General features: G+C 43.0%; 1 protein-coding gene across 4 annotated transcripts in view; it reads left to right on the plus strand.

Annotated features, from left to right (window-relative positions):
- The window catches only part of scaper (S-phase cyclin A-associated protein in the ER), an 89,652-nt gene that overhangs the window by 52,396 nt on the left and 16,006 nt on the right, over window positions 1-21,250 (plus strand). For all 4 annotated transcript variants that reach the window (XM_010896540.4, XM_020040367.3, XM_010896541.4 and 1 more), the window contains 4 exons: window positions 4,764-4,879; window positions 13,746-13,869; window positions 17,695-17,924; window positions 21,042-21,197. In XM_010896540.4, the coding sequence (XP_010894842.2) occupies window positions 4,764-4,879; window positions 13,746-13,869; window positions 17,695-17,924; window positions 21,042-21,197 (626 nt within the window). The remainder of the gene's footprint in view (window positions 1-4,763; window positions 4,880-13,745; window positions 13,870-17,694; window positions 17,925-21,041; window positions 21,198-21,250) is intronic.

Raw genomic sequence — 21,250 nt, forward strand, 5'->3', positions numbered from 1 at the left:
CCTTCTGTCAGTGTGTACAGTCAGTCACTCTAATCACATACAAACAGCTTTCTGTTGTCTCTCCCTGATATGGCTTGTTGAAACGTTCTATTGAATCCAGATGTTGTGGCCATGGTTTTGAAAGAGCAGCCTGTTGGCTGAACTTGATAATCCACATTCTGCAAATATAGATACAATATGGGGCTCCAAACTGCGACAAAATTGTCGGTTTTCACTGCCCTTTTTCTTGACTTTTTGAGTTGTTTTTTCATTGGTTTTAGTTAAATCATTTGATCAGACAGTTATGTGAATCATTGTCTTTGTTTCAAACTCTTGACTTGTTTCCTTTGTGAGTGTTGTGTGTGCGCCACTGACTCCCTGTCACTCACCCCTCCTGACCAGGGAGTTACTGTGACACCAGCATCCAGTTGGCATGATAGTTACTAGAAGGAATTACTGCTGTAACTAATCAGCTTTTACAAGTAAAACGTTAACAGTAATAATTAGGAGTTACTTGTAAAAAAAGAATAAGTAAAATTAGTCGGCTCATTTATAATTTGGCCGATTAATCGACGTCCATAGGACGTTTTACAAACTATTGCTATCGGCAAAACGCGCAGCCTCCATCGGTCACTTGCGACTTACATCACCTTACGATGAGCCGGAGGCTCCATACAAGAAGTCAAGGAAATGTCACTGTGTACGGTACCTGGGATCATTCCTATTTAAATGAAAGGTAACTGACATTATTAATGCATTAGACTGTAGATTGCTGCTCTACCGAAAGCAGTCTTTGTTTTTCTAGCAAGGTTGGTTGTTAGAATTTGGCTAGCAGTATTTGCAGGCCTACCACAACTATGGGCCAGTGGCTATATCTGATCATTTGGAGGCCACTTTTGCTGAAAATGTGCGCGTGGGATTAACTCCTGATAGTAATCTAAACTACTGGTAAAGACCCCATAGGATGGTACTCTTCCTTGATTTTATGAGAAACGAGCGCTGGCGAGGCGCTACAATAAATGCACGACCAACTTTAAATTACGTTCATCAGTATATACTACATACAAAAGAAAATCTCCGAAAGCAATTCTCCACTCCATGAAAAAACCTTCAACGCATTATACTGGCGATGGGCTAAACCTTGCGGTCCCAGGGTAAACGTTGGAACAGCTGATTGCACAGCAAGACTAACAAGTGGCATTCAAGTATCGGTTTTCAGTTTTTCTCCCCACTAAAGTTCTCTTTTGAATATATACCGCAGCACTATCCGTTCCTTGTTCACGATACTAGACACGCAGACAGGGAGGAAAAGAAACCATTCAACTTTTACTTTACTTACCAGTGTGGCGATCTATCAGTGCCATTCTATCCAGCCATGTAACTATCAATCATGAAATTGAATCGCACACTTAAGGATTCTCCTTACCCCGGGAATATGCACGGACATTAATGGTTTGTAAGAGTAGCATTACAATGTAAGGGGACGCGCAACAGAAGTAATCCTTCCTGGCCAGTGATACATCATTGTACAACTGTAGTTGTCCGGCAGATGAAAATATCAACGGCCAAAATGTTAGGTGGGAAATATGCCAAATAAATAGATGAGTCGCATACTAAATAGCCTAATATTGTTTGACCTATATGATCTGTTGCCTAGAAAACAGCGAGCCTCGGCTGTTTTCGTAAGACATTACTGAGTCTTTGGTCATGTGACCAAGCATGGCCCGAGATTCAAAAGCTGCACACCCCGGCAGCAACTCCAGCATACACGTTTAATATACATTTATATCCATACATTTTAATGTGGATTATCTAAATAGGAAATATGGTTGGAAATGACAAAATTCAAATTACATTATTAGTCAAAATATTTTACACCCGCTTGTTTCTTTTGTCGGTCAGAGTTGATCCGACAAAATAAGCATTATTTAAATAATAATGTTGCGAAATTAGGCTACATTATGGTGCATTGCAAAACAATTCTAATCTAGGTTTAAACATACTTACATTTAGAAGCAAAAGAGTTTCAGTAAATGATCTGCGCCTATAACTGTGGGCAGAGCTGTCAAACGCTCTTCTGCACCCAAGGCCTAGACATCCTGATGGAAACTTACATAATTCACATGGTATTTTTTGAGACGTTTCAAAGAGTGGCTTAAATATCCCTTATTCGGATTGGAAACTTGATTTTGTAATCAGATATTGTCCAATAAGAGTTGTCTATAGAATAATTGTGATCTGGCTCAAATTATTGTGATCAGGCAATTATGTAATAAATGCGACTGCCCTAGTTGTAGCCTGTTTGCAAAGATTGTGAAGACTTGATTCTGCTGACAAATTTAAATAGAAAAACATTTGTTTGATCATAATGTGTTTTATTACTGTTTAAATGTGGGCTATTATTTGGCTATTTAAAACATATGTCTGGCTATAGCTGTTCTTTATAGTCTAACGTAAACTCTTATATAGATCCCACCCATAGTGTAATTTTGCATACTAGAATCAGTCAGTTTGATGTTCAGTTCCAGATTTATTTGTTTATTTACATATTTTCTTTGACGTAGATGTTCAGTTCAACGATTATTCTGTTTCTAATAAATTCAAAGATTGTTCATTCTCGACAATGTCACACTTTTCACGGAGTGTGGTAGTACCAGCTTTTTTCTGCCCCAAACTATCATTATTCTATCTGCATTTAGAAATCCACTATCAGTCGACCTGTAACTAACATGGTGGCTTTTAAGTGGTGGCTAGTATGTTTCCTGCAAATTAAATTAGATTAAAGCTAAATTCAATGTGGCCTGTAATAATAACATTATATATTTTTCTATGTCTACTTGTTAGAAATGGTTTAAGCTACACATTTAAATATGTACTTTATCTTGAGTTTTCAGTTTATCATTCACCAGCAGTGGATCCTGGGGTGCTTTGGGCGTTACTGAGTAAATTAAATCAGTCAGAAGATGTTCTATCATTCAGTGAATAGAACAAGTCAAACATTCTATCACTAGTTCATCTTGACAGCATGCCATTGCAGAAGGTATTTAATGAAATGTATGATTGTAATAGCTACAACCCAATAATTACCTCCCTGCATTTGCAGAGAATGTTAGGTGTAGCGATGATTGCATTCTTAAGTGTTGCAAGTAGCAATTCTAGAAGGCCAACAGTGTAAATATAATATTTAGCCTGTTGCTAGACATAGATTAACACAACTGATGTTAATCTACGTCACCTTAGTCCTATCTGGAAAGAATGCCATTCTTATTGATGATGTAGACCACCCGAAGATGTTGCCTTAAATGATTGGAGGTAAGTCCTCTCCACTCTTGTTTTCTGTTGTCGAGCCTGATTGATCCGTCAACACACCAAGTCAGATTCTGCCAAGCCATTCCATTGGTTTTTATGTGAGACTGCCAGGACTGGGCAGGTCCCACTTAACCGCTTAGAAGACCATTTGATAAGCCACCCTGAAAGACCCACCAATCTCATTTAACTAGAAGCTTTTAGATGGACCTGTTGATTGGCGCGTTAAGAGTGGGTTAAAAGCCAGCTCAACGTTGGAGACCTTATTAAGTATTGAGACTGTTGGTAGCCTCCATAAAGGAGTTTGGTCTCTTACAAACAGCTCACTACCACACACATGGGTTGTTAGTACCACTGGAGAGATTCCAATAATCCTCACTGCACTTCATAGAGATCCCCTCGTATGCTTTTCAATGTGTTGCTCCCAAATCCCTTAACCCTGGCAGTTCAGTGTTTTTCTTGTCACCGGATCCTCATGACTTGTGCCTTGGCAGTCCGTGTGAGTGGCAGATGAAGAGCTTATATGTAATTTCACAAAGCGCTTCCTCACTGTGTTCAGGCTTGTTGGCAACCCTCTCATCTGTAGAACAAAAACACGATGAAGTGCCTGGATTTGAGGGCTGTCACACGACCTGGGAGACGGTGACCTCATTAGGTGTAGAACCACCTCCAGTGTGCCTCTGTGTGAGGGTTGGCGAGCTGTGCGGCCCCCGGACGCTGCTCCCTCCGTGTGAGGAAAGCCATCCATCAGCACCCACTCCTCCCCTGAAGCCCCTGTCCTCCCGGTCGACCCAGGCACTAACATGCCTGATAGCAGCCGCTGGCTCTGGAGCTGTTGATTTATGGGACTGTGTGGTTGCCACGGCATCTAACCCGATGCCAAGAGCTCTGACTCGTTGGTCCTCTTACAGCAGGGCACCACCGTCGGGTCTGGGGCACGTTTGGTCTTCGATCTGTGACTCACTCCAGGGACCCCTTATGGCGTGTGGATTCATTTGTTTAATGATAGGTTAATCTAAGTCACATGCTACTAACCTTTTAATTAATTGGGCTGTGCTCAGCTCATTGGGTTACCTCAGAGTTCATGCGGTTGTCCCATTGGAATAAGTTAAGCCTGTATCCAAAACTCCAGATTCATCGGTCAGCATCTTGATTGATGAATTTGTTTGATTCTTGAAGTTCTTTACTTTTCTACAGTGCTACAGTTTGTGTGCTTTTCTACAGTTTGTGCGTGGAGGTCTGCAGAGTAGCTGTCCTCCATTGAGTCCTGGATAGAGCAGGGGTGGATGTCTGGGGTTTTGCACTTTTGAGATTTAACAGAAATACTTTGGGGATCACTTTGTTTCAGATTTCAGTTGTGACTCTTCTGTGGAAATGGGAGGTGTGGAGAAAGGAGAACCTGGGTCCCCAGTGAGAGCAACATGATTCCCTGGTTCCTCCTGCTCCCTGACTGTGGGTCTTGTTCTCTCCCTCCGCAGAACAATGCAGATCAAGTGGCGTTCCAGGTGGGAGGGGGTCTCTCTGCTCTGGAACAGATTCTGCAGGTTGTCACTGCAGCCTCCAGTCCCACTGCAGTCCCTCGCATTCCACTTAAGTGAGTACCAGCTCTTATAGTCAAACATACTGTAGCTCCTGTAAAACACAACATTTCGATTAGAGGGTTTTACACAAACTACTAGTGGTGAGAGGTTAACTTCAAAATATATGTATACTTTTTTTGGATTCAATTAGTCGGATTTCATTTCAATACTTTTTTTCGCGCAACATGCTATATCTCTAAAGATAATCAAATAATTCACAAGGGAATCTGGAATGAATGAACTGGGATGGTGGCCTTTAAGGACTTGTAGTTTTATACTCTAAGTTTAGCACAAACAAATGATGGTTTTGAACTACCCAGGCCATAATCCATTGCGCACCAGACACAAAATATGTTGACTTTTGATGGCACATCAAAGTATAAAATTGCAATATAAAACTCTGAATTTTAGTTTTTGGGGGGGCAATTCATTTGCAATAATGGATAATGTGTGAAAGCCCCCAAAACAGCAATTAAATGTAATTATTTTGTATACAAATGTACACATACTGAGCATTTTATTTGGTATATTGGTGCTGCTAGTTTTGAATACACCAAATCTATACAACGTTTACATACGGAGAGGTGGGGAGCATTTAAGATACAGATTTAAGATGATCGGGTGCTGGAATGACAGTGGTCTATGGTCAAAGGTTGCCTTGAATTACTTCCAGCAACAGGTTGTACTGTGTATAATAGGGACTTCTCAAGGTGGATGAGAAAAATGCTGCACCAATAGAATATGTTTGACAATCCTCATGTATCTTTCTAAGACAGCTGGATAGTACAGTTGTTTTTAAAAGCACTTATGAATGTGGGTATATCACTGTGGGGTAAGAGAGTCAAGGTAAGAAAGAAATGGACGTAAAGGCCTTAACTCTTCCCAGCAAGGATATTTGGAGGCTCCATTACAAGGCCAGTGTTCTTGCCTACTGTGAAGCGAGGGGAACTGCCTGTTTCTACTTTCAGGCAATGATCAAACTCTAAATCCCTCATAAAGCTCTTTGTTCTGCCACCTCTGGTTGCTTAGCTGTCCCACCCATATGGAATGGCAGCTCCTGTTCAGCCCTGTCAAAACTCTTCTCAATCCGGGCTAGTGGAACACACTTACCTTTGAAGATATGACTGTAAAGTCATAAAACTTAGAAACCCCTACCTTTTCAACTAGTAAAATCTAACATAACTCCATTATTCAAAGTATAAACGTATCACTCTCCAAGTGCATGTTTAATAGCGAGATAAGACCGGTTGTAGAAAATGGATTTGAATAGGTTTTAAAAAATATATATATTGGTAAATGGCATTTGACATGTGTAAACTTGTCATCAGTATCTTTAGGTCTCCTGTAGATAAACAAGACTTTTGCATCCACTATAAAACAGACTTATAGTGTCAACATTTATACTTTTTAACTAAACATGTGCTTTTTTAGAAGACAGCCTTTTGTCAGTACTGAAGCCCATATAATTGGCATGACATGGACACCATTTATTAATCCTTGGAATGGAAAATGTGTATTTTTGCAATATGTAATGAATTCTTGATCCTCCAGACATCTCACACACACACACACACCGTGTTGAGACTGGATTGAAGCAACTCAAGTAGCCAAAGAGCCACAGCCCTGGACAGGTTTGTCTTCCATGCTGAGAATCGGGACGTAGGACAGCAACTGTTGTGTCCTGAGCCATGAGCCAGCAGTGTCCGCCGTCTGACCTGGCCTAAAAACCCCTGAGCCCAGTCAGCTGTTGTGGAGAGGCGCTGAAGATCCTCTCCCTGACCTACTTGACAGCTCTCCTCTGTTTACAGTTGGTGTTTAAGTGAGCTAACCTCAGGCCAGACTTTTATTTCTCTGTTTAAAGGCCTATCAGCCCTTTAACTTCTTTCAATGCAGATCATTTATAATAAGTACATCTTTTATAGATGGGGAAAGTGATTACATTTTGGTAATCTATTTGTGCTTATTCTTTTTTTTGTTGATATACAGAAAGGCCATGTGTCTAATTCATCAGAGAAGCAATGTTGTGGTTTTGTTTTGGGGGTCTGGAGTTAGGAGCTGCCAGTAGATTAGACCGCTGTTATCACAACACTAGGGTTCTCTAATCATTAGAGTCTAATGGACTGGAATGGCATCTCTCCTCTACTCATTAGCATTTACGGTTAGCAAAACCTTCACTAATGGACAAACACTACTTATATTTATAATGCTTTTATGTGCAAGCCTTGTGTTTATTGATTTATTTACTCTTTACTTCCTTAATCACTAATCCTGGAAAATGTTAAGGAGACTTTAGTATTGTGAGGAATTTGATTAACTTAAATTCTAGGAGAATGTTTTTCACTCTACAGAGTTGCTGCTAGAAGTATTTTGGTGTGGGACACCACACACACTGCTGTTGCTGTGCTTTGAGGGAGACACTAGATTATAAGGAAGGAAATGGAAAAGGAGTCAAAGTAGATCAAAAGCTCTTGGTTCATCTTCGGCAGCGCTGCTTGTCCAGTCAAAAACTGAAGTGTGCCATGTAGTGATAATAGAATGTCCTCCCAGTAACCTTCCTTTATGACTCAATTGCTATCTTGTCTGAGCATGTTGAGAGGAACTTCTCCAGAGCTTCTGTAAATACTCTGTATCTGAGGACATGTCTAGTATAGTATGAAGGGGCAGCTCAATATTAGGAATGTTCAAATATAACCAATAAAAATCTCAATACTTTCTTCCAGTTTTTAGTATGTAGGTTTTCCACTTGATGTCAACCAATAATAATTCATGATAAGACCATGATAATGATACCAGTAGGGTGTGTTTAAATCTGTTTACTGTCTGATCTTTTTCTGAGTTAAAATAAAAAACAAAAATGTTTTTGATCATGTCATTACATTTTCAATTGAAATGAAAACTCTTAAATCCTGGTTCTATAATCCTCTTGTTCACATATCGTTCAAACTACAGGGCTTTTATGCTGTCTTTTATGTCTGAGACTAGTTGGGACTGCAACCGGACAAGTGTAGATCGTTTTAGCTTGACTGCTACAAGGGTGATAAGCGTATAGTTTACAAATTGAGGTGAACCACAAACGATTAGATCTGGACTTGAACAGAGGCTCAGGGTATCTTTTGTTTCTTTAAAGCGGTGTCTGTTCTAATGTTCAATAATACATGAATTGCATTCCTTCTTGCACAGTGTGTCCAATCATCACTTCTAAACATGGACTTTTCTGTATTACTGCCTGCAATTGAATCTATGCTGACCTGAAACAATCGGAGCACTGAGCTGGAGCACTACCTGAATCAGATGCAGTTCATTCTCAGGCCTGAGGTTGTTGGATCCCTGAGAGAAAGAGCTTGGATCCCTGAGAGAAAGAGCTTTGATCTTTGGCCTGAACCTGTGAAACATCTCCAGATGACATCAATCCAGCCACTGCCTCAGACACACCCGGCCCCTCCCTCAGACACACGCAGCCACTCCCTCAGACACACCCAGCCCCTCCCTTACGGCCAGCCCTCACAGTAGTCCTGCACATGGTTCCGCGTGTTGCTCCGTCCCACATACTATAACCTGTAATGGGGAAGTCAGGTCAAGTTCCGCCGAGGGAATATTAAGAGATAGTGATGAGATCCAACACAACGACATGGCCTGTCTTTCCACTAATCGCTGTTGCTCATCTCGATGGCGGATGGCGTAATGGTCTGTTTGTGAGACAGACGCTAACCCCAGCACTCGCTACATTATCTGTTTACAGTAATGCTGCTGTATTGATCGCCTCCTCTCAGATAAGCTGAGTGATTTACAAAAAAGTCCACAGCAGAGTTGGACATGCTCTGGCAATATTGCCCCCTTGGGAGGCCCCTCCCATCTTTGTACCATTACATTAATGAGCTAATTTCTCTGCTAGTCCCTGTGTAACCCTGTGGCCGCTGGCTCCATGTCTAGACTAGCAAAGCCACGACTCCTGTTAACATCAATATCACACAGTATTTAGAAAATACTGAAGATGTCAGACATCCATTATCCAAGTGGTCATGTGACGTCTCCTTAATTGTTCTGCATCTAGAGCAAAATGCAATTTCTTTTAAAAAGAAATTGGCTGGGTACCTCATATGCTTCATCACATTTATATTAAAATTGACATTCAAATTTCAAGGTAAAAGGTCATTTGATGAATAGTTAACTCTCTTTTCCAGCAGTAGGTCCACAATGATCTATATTGATGAGTGCTTTGTGACTGTGAGCCCTACTCTGTGTGTGAATTGAGAGTGTGTTGTGCTCCCTGGAGGTGAAGGGGGCCAGGCTGTCTAAAAGAAGCTGAGCTAAATAACCACAGCACCACAGCTCCCCTCTCTGTCTATGAAGACACTTATCTTCAGCATCACCATAAAAAAAGGTTTGGGCCCAATCTGGAGGTGTTTATTTGCCAAGGTCTTTTTGGTCCTGTTTTGAAAATGTATCTGACATCCTCTTTCAAGAAATGACTGCCAAAATGAAAGATGAAAGCAACATTTCTACATCCAGTAATTCTCAGATGTGTAATTACGTCAAGTGAATGTGGATGCATTCTTCAAACGTTCCAACCTTGTGTCAGCTAGCAGACTGTTCATGGGGCATGTTCCTTTTGTCCCAGTAGGGGTCAGTGGGGAGTGGAGAGATCGTTCCTGTGATATCTGGGCTCAGTCCCAGAGCCTGTCAGCATATGGGCCCCTCTAGGGCTGCTGGAAATTAATTCAGAGAGGAAAAGCCAGCATATTAGACTGAACTAACCTATCTGTTGGGCTGTAGAGGCAGTCGTATAAACTTAAGAGTAGCATCTTTAACAGACTTCACATTGCACCCATTTTACTGCATATGCACCTAAATATTTTGCTTGGTGACGTGGTTAAAAATAAGTATGTCATACAAAAAAACACCTACATTTCCCACCTAGGATGTTATTTGTTCCTTTGGTGTTAGGGAGAGAGCATTTGAGGATCCAATTCAATATTGCTGTCCGTTTCCTCAGTGATGTCAGGTGGAACGGGGGCCCTACAGTACACTAGTGAAAATGGATCAGCTCATAGTGTCCTTCTCAACGGTGCAGTAACACTGCTGTCCTAGGACTCTACACCTCAAAACGCCGCTGTAGTTTACCGCCCGTGTCACATGGCCCAGGGTATCCTGGGAAATCAAAGCTTCTACCTGAGGATTCATTTCAGGATGTTGTTATAGGGTATGAGTGTGTGAGCGTGCCTGTGTGTGAGATGCGTGACGGCTCATCAGATTTCTCTCAGTTCGTACCCAGCCAATGTGGCACAACCGGCAGAATGGACATCTTGGAAGCCCTCAGGGTATCGGAGAGATCAACAGCAGAATCAAATTAAATGTCATTTAGGTAGCCGTGAATGAAGGGATTGTTTGACAGCACCGTAAAATGGATTTGTTCCTCACCTTGTATTTTGGCTTAGGATTTGTTTTCTTTCCCTGAACACACATTTTCCCTTTTGAAAAGCGGTGATTCAACCTGATCTGGAAGTTGGTCAGATTTCTGCAACATTGCCATGGTCAGACTTGACTGGGCCCATAGGAATAGCACAGAGACATTGGGAAATGTGAGCTTGGGGTTCAGTTGGAACAATCTCGTGCCTGATAACCCAGTGACAAAAAGTATAAAGACACTTTCATGGTCGATGTCCTATTACCTTTGAAAGAAATGAAGACCTAGACTCTGGAAAATTGAAATATCTACCTGTCAGGGAAGTAAACTTGGTAGTTTCCCAGCACCTTGAACGATTATGTTGTTTCTGTTTTGTTCATATGTCACTAAGAAAATACAAATCATGACCTTTGCCCTAGTTTTTCCCAGCCATCTGTCTATCAGCCCCTGGGATACTCTATGGATTTTGGTATGGTTTAAACGTAAGAGATTTAATTCAACCCCAGAGGTCAGTGACACTTCCAGTCCCCCAGCCCTGTCATGTACAAGCCTGTTGGCCACCCAAGCAGATCCCTTGTGGCTTCATATTCTAGGTCTGTTCCTGGGGTCTGTCCCAGGGTAAGCCATGTCTCTAGGCTCTATCTGGCTGTGTACAGAACTTCCTGTCCCCGGCCGCGTCCGAACAGGAGGGTGGTCTGCTGGGCTGTGACCGGCTAGCCGACTGAAGTTACGCAGTTTAGGGTAGGTGAGCAGATTATGCTGTTAATTATCTACATCTCTTCAGGCTTCTTCCTCCCCCTATCTTTGTCTCTCTGCCTTTTCCCCCAGTCTCCCCATACAACTAGCCAGTATATAGAAGCAGTGGAACCTAATCCTGTGTCTACAAGATAAGGCTTCATTATTCCCAGATTAACAATGTGCCTGTTGTGTCTCCCGCTTAATGTAGTCTGGCTTGTGGTGCTGGTCTGGCAGAAGGGGTGGCACACTGTCACTGAGGCCCAGAGATGCATAGGTGGAGGAATGCTGGCTGTTATGGTGGAAGGACTGGCACACGTGGGTCAACTCTGCCTACATACTTCACCAGTAACTCAACACTATCTAGCACTTTACTAAATGGCTCCTCAAAATGTTGACACGGGCTGTCGTCATGGGAGCACGACAACCGAGGTTCCAGGAGATGGGATGATATCAGGTGCCATGCTAATCAAGCTCAATTAGGTGGGAGGGAGTTAAAGGCCGATCACTGAGATGGCTCATTGTATGAGCCGCTGTAAGGGAATTACTCTAACATGCCTCTGACAGTCTTGCAATTTGTTCAAAGAGTGCTTAAGCCATGCCTAATTAGCCGTGTTACAAAGCGATTCCATGCTCATTACCGGAGCAGTCCTCAGAGTCGATTGGGAGACGTCAGTGGGAAGTTCATGACTCCAGATATGGAATAGAATCCTAGACTGAAACAATGAATATAACGGATTGATATTAATATACAAGAAATTGTACATGAATGAATCTGCAACATCCTTGATATTAGCATTTTCTTCTAACATTAAGGATTTTCTTCTAACATCATACAGCAATTTCTTTGTTTAGATCCATCTTAGTTTCTTTCACATATGGTTGTATAGAATGGAATCAGGCGACAGCTGGTTTTCTTGCTAATAAGATTAGAGTAAAGAAATTAGGCATGTGCCCTTTAATCTTCTGGTTAACCGTGGCAGCAACTTGGGGACTGGTCTGTCCCCCAGTCTTTTTGTGACTAATAACATTCTGTGTGGATGGATCAGACTAAGGTAATATGGGCCAAGGTGATTTGTCGCCTAGCTAATATTTAAAATAAATGTTCTAAATATTGTCTTATCCTGTTTGTCATTTTCTCCTTCACCCTCCATTTAGTATGGGTTTATGTCTGCTCTCATGCTTTCTCACTTGTCATCATTGCTAAACGTGTCATGTAGGAGAATGTCAGGGTGGTAACGGGATCATTTTACCTGCCCCAGGTCATCTGACACCCTCCTATTGTGTTGTTGTATTCAATAAGGACATTCCATCACAGTATCTGGTGGAATCATCACCCAAAGCAGCCTTTCTTCTTACTGAGTCAGCCATGAAAATGACCACAGCCCATTTCATCTCTATGTTCAGTATTAAAACTAGCATTTTATCCCATTTGGGCAGTCTTTTTGGAAATTCACCCACCAGTACTGATGGCAGTCCAGACAGCACAGTTGGTTGTGGCTTTCACGTTACTATAGAATGTGGAATTGTATTTTCTTTGTCCTCTACAGATTAAGGAGTGATGGATTAAGGAGAGTCTGTTAATATGCGTTTTCTCAGTGAGGAAATGTTTCAAACATTTTATTTAGCTGTAAAGCCCATACACATGGTATATGATACAGTCAGATTTTACCTACATAGTGCCTAGCTTGCCTGTTTGGAAACATTCCCATTACTCACATAGTTATTGTCACATTATTACCACATTTCTGTCGGCATTATACTGCAATGTCAAGAATGATATGGAACAAATTTCCGACCTGCCCACTGTCACAGGAAGCAAGCAGAACATTTTGGTCACAAGGAAGTTATTGACAGGCCTGTTCACCTAGGCCTGCATCAGTCTCTGCAATGTTCTCTCTATATGCCAACAAGGTTAGAGTGGAAATACGTTGCAGATGTTAAGGTTTCAGTAGATATCAAAATGTTTACCAGTTGAAATAAACATGGCCTACTTTAGAATAGGAAAGACAGATTCCATTCTTCCTCAGAGCAGATAGGACATGCCACTCTGCTATTGGCTAAAATATACAGTTGTCAGAAAATATTAACTGATGAAAGAAGGGCAAGTGGGAGCAGCAGTAGGAGCAGAATGATTGGTCAGTTATCTTTGGCATTCATCTTCTCTGGGGCTTGTTTAAAGCAGACGTAATACAGAGGCATGCTCCGCTCATTGACTCTCTGCTCAGCTCAGCCTGGCCGTAAACCCAGCCCCGGAGGCTCTGAGCTAAGGAGCTGCTGAGAGGAGCGGCCTTATCTGCACAGGGGAAACACTGCAGAGGAAACACTGCAAGAGCATACTTTAGATTGGACTGCCTTAGATGCTGTCTTGCAGATTGTACCCAGCAGCTCCTCTGGTCATACTGAAAACCGGTCTTATTACTGTCCGCCTGGGGCCAACAAGCTCACTCGTAGCAACGGGGTCTCACTGTAAACACTGGATGTTGTGTTTCCCCCTCTTACTCAGTGCTGTACAAACCTTCCATAGATACAACTGTACCTTAAGGAACCTCTAAACAGGCGGAGTGGTGACTCCAGGTTGCCGTGTCAATGCACGCGGCCAAACTCCGACACTGTAACAGCGGCTTTGCTTCGAATGCTCGGCATAAAGCACAGTGCTCTCCGCTGAATGGTTTTGTTTGACTTGCGACAGGTGATTAATGTTGTTCTCCCTGGGCTGGTCGTTCTCTCTCTCCACCCAGGTCCCTGTGTGCTGCTGTGAACACCTACTATCTGGCGTGCTCTCACTGCCACCTCAACTGCTCATACGTTCTCTTCAGCAACAAGATAGCCTTCCTCATGGATCTGCTGTTGCATCAGCTTACAGTAAGTCACAGCGCCGTCCAGAACCATCTCCAATTATTGCCAGTATTTCAAAAATAATGTTGCATTCAATAGATGTTCTCTCCAGCAGTGTATATATTTTGTTCGATGAACTTTGTCTGGTGCTTATAGTTATGTCACATGGCATGCTCTGAACTGTGGTTTGATTTCCCAAGGACCAAGCTGTTAGAATGTATCCCACCCAATGTATCTGTCTCTGTAAATTCTCCTTTAAAAAAAACGGACCACCTCACCGCCGTTTGTTCCTTCCTGGCACCGTGTTAATAAAAGACAGAGAGAGAGAGAGACACGCGCTTACAGTTCAAACACCGGGCTTGTCACTGCTTCAACCTCAGTCACACAGATACTTCTGGGCTTAGGGAATGAGAGACCAGCCAGGCAGAATGGTGGCTGGGTTACAAGTCAGCCCGTATCCTTCAGCACTCTCTCAGAGACTGTAAACATCAGCCAAACATCTAACGGAGGCGGCTGCACACGCTACAGACAGGACAAGGCACAGACGTGAGCTTTGCTACATGCATGAACTCTACTGGGGCTTCCTTCTCCAGCCCTGAGTTCCAATCCACAGCAGTCATATTTCCTGAGGGCATGGAGGGGGAGGTTAACCTGTATGCTTGAGTTTAAATAAAACATATCCCCACAGCTGCTCTGACGACTGACATGTTGAACAGCAAAATGCAACGTTTTCTAGACCTGTTGGATACTCACAAAGATGGTGCTCATGAATAGACCATGTAAAAGTGTGTGTGTGTGTGTGTGTGTGTGTGTGTGTGTGTGTGTGTGTGTGTGTGTGTGTGTGTGTGTGTGTGTGTGTGTGTGTGTGTGTGTGTGTGTGTGTGTGTGTGTGTGTGTGTGTGTGTGTGTGTGTGTGTGTGTGTGTATGTTTGTTTGGATCTGGGTGGGGGTTGCGAGTCCCGCTGTCTGTGCTTGTCCTTCTTTAATTAGATTTGTGGAGAATGTTGGTGGATTTACTAACGCTGTCAGCATGCTGCCCTAACCATTAGTATAAATTACAGTGGGGAGAACAAGTATTTGATACACTGCCGATTTTGCAGGTTTTCCCACTTACAAAGCATGTAGAAGTCTGTAATTTTTATCATAGGTACTCTTCAACTGTGAGTGACAGAATCTAAAACAAAAATCCTGATAATCACGTTGTATGATTTTTAATTAACTAATTTACTTAATATTTGGTACAGAAACCTTAATATTTGGTACAGAAACCTTTGTTTGCAATTACAGAGATCATACGTTTCCTGTAGTTCTTGACCAGGTTTGCACTCACTGCAGCAGGGATTTTGGCCCACTCCTCCATACAGACTTTCTTCAGATCATTCAGGTTTCAGGGCTGTCGCTGGGCAATACAGACTTTCAGCTCCCTCCAAAGATTTTCTATTGGGTTCAGGTCTGGAGCCTGGCTAGGCCACTCCAGGACCTTGAGATGCTTCTTACGGAGCCACTCCTTAGTTGCCCTGGCTGTGTGTTTCGGGTCGTTGTCATGCTGGAAGACCCAGCCACGACCAATCTTCAATGCTCTTACTGAGGGAAGGAGGTTGTTGGCCAAGATCTCGCGATACATGGCCCCATCCATCCTCCCCTCAATACGGTGCAGTCGTCCTGTCCCCTTTGCAGAAAAGCATCCCCAAAGAATGATGTTTCCACCTAATGGTTTTCTTTGAGACTGTGGTCCCAGCTCTCTTCAGGTCATTGACCAGGTCCTGCCGTGTAGTTCTGGGCTGATCCCTCACCTTCCTCATGATCATTGATACTCCACGAGGTGAGATCTTGCATGGAGCCCCAGACCGAGGGAGATTGACCGTCATCTTGAACTTCTTCCATTTTCTAATAATTGCGCCAACAGTTGCCTTCTCACCAAGCTGCTTGCCTATTGTCCTGTAGCCCATCCCAGCCTTGTGCAGGTCTACATTTGTATCCCTGATGTCCTTACACAGCTCTCTGGTCTTGGCCATTGTGGAGAGGTTGGAGTCGGTTTGATTGTGTGTGTGGACAGGTGTCTTTTATACAATTAACGAGTTCAAACAGGTGCAGTTAATACAGTTAATGAGTGGAGAACAGGAGGGCTTCTTAAAGAAAAACTAACAGGTCTGTGAGAGACGGAATTCTTATTGGTTAGTAGGTGATCAAATACTTATGTCATGCAATAAAATGCAAATTCATTATTTTCATATCATACAACGTGATTTTCTGGATTTTTGTTTTAGATTCCGTCTCTCACAGTTGAAGTGTACTTATGATAAAAATTACAGACTTCTACATGCTTTGTAAGTAGGAAAACCTGCAAAATCGGCAATGTATCAAATAGGCCTTGTTCTCCCCACTGTATGTTTTCAGATGTTTTACCTGACCTTCTCCTTATATCTACATCTTAACATCTTCTGCGCACACACACACTTCAAAATGGCACCCTTATCTCCATGGGGTCATTTTCTCTTGGCTCCTGTCACCAGAATGCCTTTGGTCTTTATACTCCCACTGTATATAGCTTTGTTCATAAAAACTGTATTCCTATACTTGTGCTCTTGGGAGAAACAGTTTACAAAACCTAACATTAAAAAAAGTTCAGAATTATGTCAACAGCCCATATTTCTATGGGGAGCATTTAGTTCAGCCAGAGCAGGGTCAGTACAAGCTTTCACCTAATTAGGGTTAAAATGACAGAAAACATGTTAATTAAGGTGCAACTTTGAAGTTTGCTGGTGCATCTGTGGTTTTCCTCTGGTTATGTCAGTCCCTGAGAGATCATAGAGACCTATTTATAACCGGTCAGAAAAGTCCAGAACATCACCTTTGAGACCATGCTCATATGTTAGACTAAACCAGCCCACTAAAAGTCATTGCCAGGTTAAATTTATTTCAGTTGCTCAGGTATAATGTAAATAAAACCCTTTATACAGAAAGAGGTTGTCATAATCTAACGTAATTAATTCTGACAATTGTTCACTTGAACTACTCCCGAGACAGTTTATTCTGGACTGTTCCCCTGATCCAAGAATTGCAATGTAAAACCATACTATTTTCTAATGTAAGTTTATATACATTTAGTAATCTTAACATGGTGTCTTTGTTACCACTCTCTAATATCTGAGGAAGCCCAGTGGAAATGTTCTTTAGACTGCTGCATTTTCTCTTTGCCGTCCCCAGAGGTGTGATTCTTTTAGTTTTTTTTTTACATTTGTTACAAGGCTGGGATTATCTTTGCCACTTAGGAAATGTGACCGGAACTTCTGAAACCGTGTTTGCGCTCCCCTTTTTCAGTACCACGGAATAATGGTGAAGACAACCCTCCCGTACATGGCTCTGGTTCAGTGGTTTTCTCAAGTCATCAGTATCCGGTTGCCTTGCCTTGTTACCAGGGAGGGAATACCTCTGAGGCCTCTCGTATGGCAGTAGTAACATTCTGGCATGGCCACAGTAATCAAGTCCCACTGTGTTAACCATTAGTGTATAGCCCACACTTTATTCAGAATTAAATAGTGTGTGGTTGGTTTAACTAATGCCTTATCAACAATCCAACCTGTAAAAACCGCCTTTGCTAGGAAGCAGTAGAAGGGAGTACTTCCTTGTGTCTTTATTTTATCGAAAGTAGGTTGGGTTTCATTGGCCCGGTCTTTTGATGAACTCGACTGTTTGTGAGTACTGTGACTCTCCGGGTAAGTAGAGGACTCCACAGGCTGACAGTACAGCCATGGCTCCGGGATACAGGCCTGATGAAGAGAACACGTATAGCTGCTGTTACTGCCCGACACGGGGAGGTTCGCGGAACTCACCACTCTTGTTCTCCCTCAGCTTTTTGTCCCAGATGAAGACAAGTCCATTTTTGGTCGTGGTGTGAACAAGCAGGTGTTTGAGGGACTGACTACCGGCCTGCTGCAGACCACTGCTGCTGTCCTGAGATTCCTCCGTCCCCTTGACCCTGAGGGAGACCTTGGAGAAGTGCCTCGTATCCTGTCCCCAGACGGCAAGAGCAAGAGCACCCCCATGGAGCCCTTCAACACACGTGCCCAGGATCTCATCAGGTGAAAGCCCTTCTCTCATCAGCTTTGTACTGCTTTTACCTCTTACTCGTCCCTTTTCTCTGTTTTTATTTGGGGATCCAACAAATAGACATGTTAGTTAGCCAGAAATAGCCTTGTATTGTCAGATTATTTTCTTTCTTACCAGAGGCTTGGAGTGGTCCTGAGATAAGTTGTCCCTTGGCATCTGTCCAAATGTTTCTTTCTTCATACATTGTACATCAAAATTCCCAAAGTAATATGTATTTTTTAGTTAGTTTTTCTTTTTCCTTTGGGCAACATGAACAAAAAAATACTCCTGGAAGTTTGCAACATCTCCTGAAAGTGGCCTTTGAGTAGCTGGGGCTGTGGGCTCTGTCTGTCTGGGTACTGTGGGATGGTGAGGAAAGGCAGGCCCAGAGCTTCAGGAAGACTGGAGTCTTCCCACCATCCCTCCCACAGCCATGATTCATCTGACTGGAGCAGCTGCACAGGGCCCAACACTCATACAATGACCCAGTCGTAACCCTGGAGACAGGGGAGAGCCTGAGAAAAATGCTGACGTCAGACTAGTAATCCACACAGAGCAATGGAAGATTTACCTCAACTGCCTCGAATGATGTAGGGAGGAAATAAGATTAAAAAGATGGCTACTTTTGCAACACCATCATGGTGAACTGTAGATCACAAGAGAACATCAGCATTCCCCTTACTACTGCTTCATTTGTCATTACTTCAGTCACCAGGCTTTGTATAGCATTTGTCTTATAGCAGTGTCATAAATATACAGCTGCACGTAGCTTATCAGTTGAGCAAAAGGGGGAAGGTTGAATACTGAACTGCTTTTTGAAGGACGTAGGGCCTAGCATTGTGAACAATTGTGTGTGGAAAGCTCTTTTCAGGTCTAGTGGAGCTGTGGAGGAGGATGATTTAATAACAAGGGGCCGTGGTTCAAGTGTCAGATGACCTATTGTGGAGTTTACCGATGGGAGCAATTAAGGTTAAGAGCCTTGCTCAAGGGCAGACTAACAGATTTTTCACAGCGTAGCCTCAGCTATTCAAACCATTGAACTTTCTTCCGTTCTACCCACTAGGTTATCTGCCAAGACAAGGGAGTAAAAAGACCCATAGCGGTTAACTAATAGATGCCTGTATTTGAGAACAGTGGCAGGCTTCCTGATTCTTGACTGAGTGGTGTGTTACATCTGGGAGGTCTTGTGATTGACAGCTGAGCCTCCCTGTCTGTCTGTGTGGAAGGAGGGTGGGAGGTGCATACCTGGGCTGTGAGGTAACTACAGGTCAGCAGACTGTCAGGGGCCTAGCTCTGGGCTTGCACAGGGGGGCACAGCCGGCCTCTAATGATGCTGTTACCACTGATTTGTGGCTGACAGAGCAGAGGGAGCATGATCATGAGACCTGTCATTGACAAATTGGAGATATCACAGTAATAACAGGGAGGGCTTAGGTGAGATATCACATTTCAGCGGTGCTGCCGGTGAGTTAGGCTCAAGGAATTTTCAGACGGCCAGCGGAGAGTTGCAGAATTCTCCTCCAAGTGCAAGGAGTTTGTGTCTCTCAAGCATCTACTGCTTTCACACACAGGGTCACAGTCACCGATGACCAGGAAATAAACATTAACCTTAATCATTAAGTTGAAGGCCCAGTTATTTCCCAGGAACGTTCACACTCTAACTTCTCCAGGCGACTCTGGGTCCCGCCAGGCTCACTGAGGTAGAGTGAGTGTGCCCATCATTCCCAAGGATGCACGTCTTCCTCGTTGGAGAAGCAGTTTGGAAAATTGTTTGTTGCAATGAGGTGGGCTGTAGAGAAAAGTGGTAACAACAAAATTAGAATGATAAATAAGCGCTTCACACAATGACCTTCCATAGTGGCCACGCCCTCAACTTGGCTACTTGTGTAAAAACATCCTTAATCTGACACTTTTGCCCATTTTAATGTGCCGCATAATTATATATTATTCTATTATAGAAAATACCATGACTGTTTTCTCATGAACTGTAAATGTTATTTGAACCGTCTGATACAGCATATCATATTAGTGATATCATCATCAACCTGCTGCATATGCCTTAAAAATATAAATGTTCTTGTGTTCTTCATGTCTTAATGGGCTTAAACCCATTAAGACATATGGGTGGAATATCTGCCATCATCTGTTTGAGGTTCAAGTAAATTTTGGGTGTAATGGCGTTGACTGATGACTGACATGAATACATAGCTTTTACAACTTCTGGATGGGAGTTGCAGTCCAGTTATTAGAAAATAGCTTGAAACGGGAAAGATTGCCTATGTACACAACTCATGCCTGTGTGTGAGAATTCAGTTGAAAATGTTTCAGACTTATTTCCGCTGCCTCGCTTGAGGGGCCGTCACATGAATGAGCCCCGCCGAAAGCCAGCCGGGGTTGGATTTCCCACCTTGTTTAGGCTGCTTCACACTGAATGTGAAGGCCTTCATATGGGGGGGGGGGTTAACACATGCACTCAACCTTATGTGTGAATTGTTGTGTCATTGGTTCTCTTCCTGTGAATTGTTGTGTCATTGGTTCTCTTCCTGTGAATTGTTGTGTCATTGGTTCTCTTCCTGTGAATTGTTGTGTCATTGATTCTCTTCCTGTGAGTTCTTGTGTCATTGGTTCTCTTCCTGTGAGTTCTTGTGTCATTGGTTCTCTTCCTGTGAGTTCTTGTGTCATTGGTTCTCTTCCTGTGAGTTCTTGTGTCATTGGTTCTCTTCCTGTGAGTTCTTGTGTCATTGGTTCTCTTCCTGTGAGTTCTTGTGTCATTGGTTCTCTTCCTGTGAGTTCTTGTGTCATTGGTTCTCTTCCTGTGAGTTCTTGTGTCATTGGTTCTCTTCCTGTGAGTTCTTGTGTCATTGGTTCTCTTCCTGTGAGTTCTTGTGTCATTGGTTCTCTTCCTGTGAGTTCTTGTGTCATTGGTTCTCTTCCTGTGAGTTCTTGTGTCATTGGTTCTCTTCCTGTGAGTTCTTGTGTCATTGGTTCTCTTCCTGTGAATTCTTGTGTCATTGGTTCTCTTCCTGTGAATTCTTGTGTCATTGGTTCTCTTCCTGTGAATTCTTGTGTCATTGGTTCTCTTCCTGTGAATTCTTGTGTCCCTGTCACAGCTACGTGGTGAACATGGGTCTAATTGACAAGCTGTACAGCTGCTTCCTGTCAGTCCAAGGCCCGGTGGACGAGTGCCCCAAGATGTCCGCCTTCCTCCAGCAGGCCACCGCCGTCCTGCACGCCATGTGTAAGCTCTGCTTCGCCGTGACCGGCCGGTGAGTGGCAGCCTTCTTCCTCTTTGAACCACCTATCCAGACCGCCCTGTTAT

The sequence above is a fragment of the Esox lucius genome, chromosome 19 (assembly GCF_011004845.1).
Source record: "Esox lucius isolate fEsoLuc1 chromosome 19, fEsoLuc1.pri, whole genome shotgun sequence".
Lineage (NCBI taxonomy): Eukaryota > Metazoa > Chordata > Actinopteri > Esociformes > Esocidae > Esox > Esox lucius.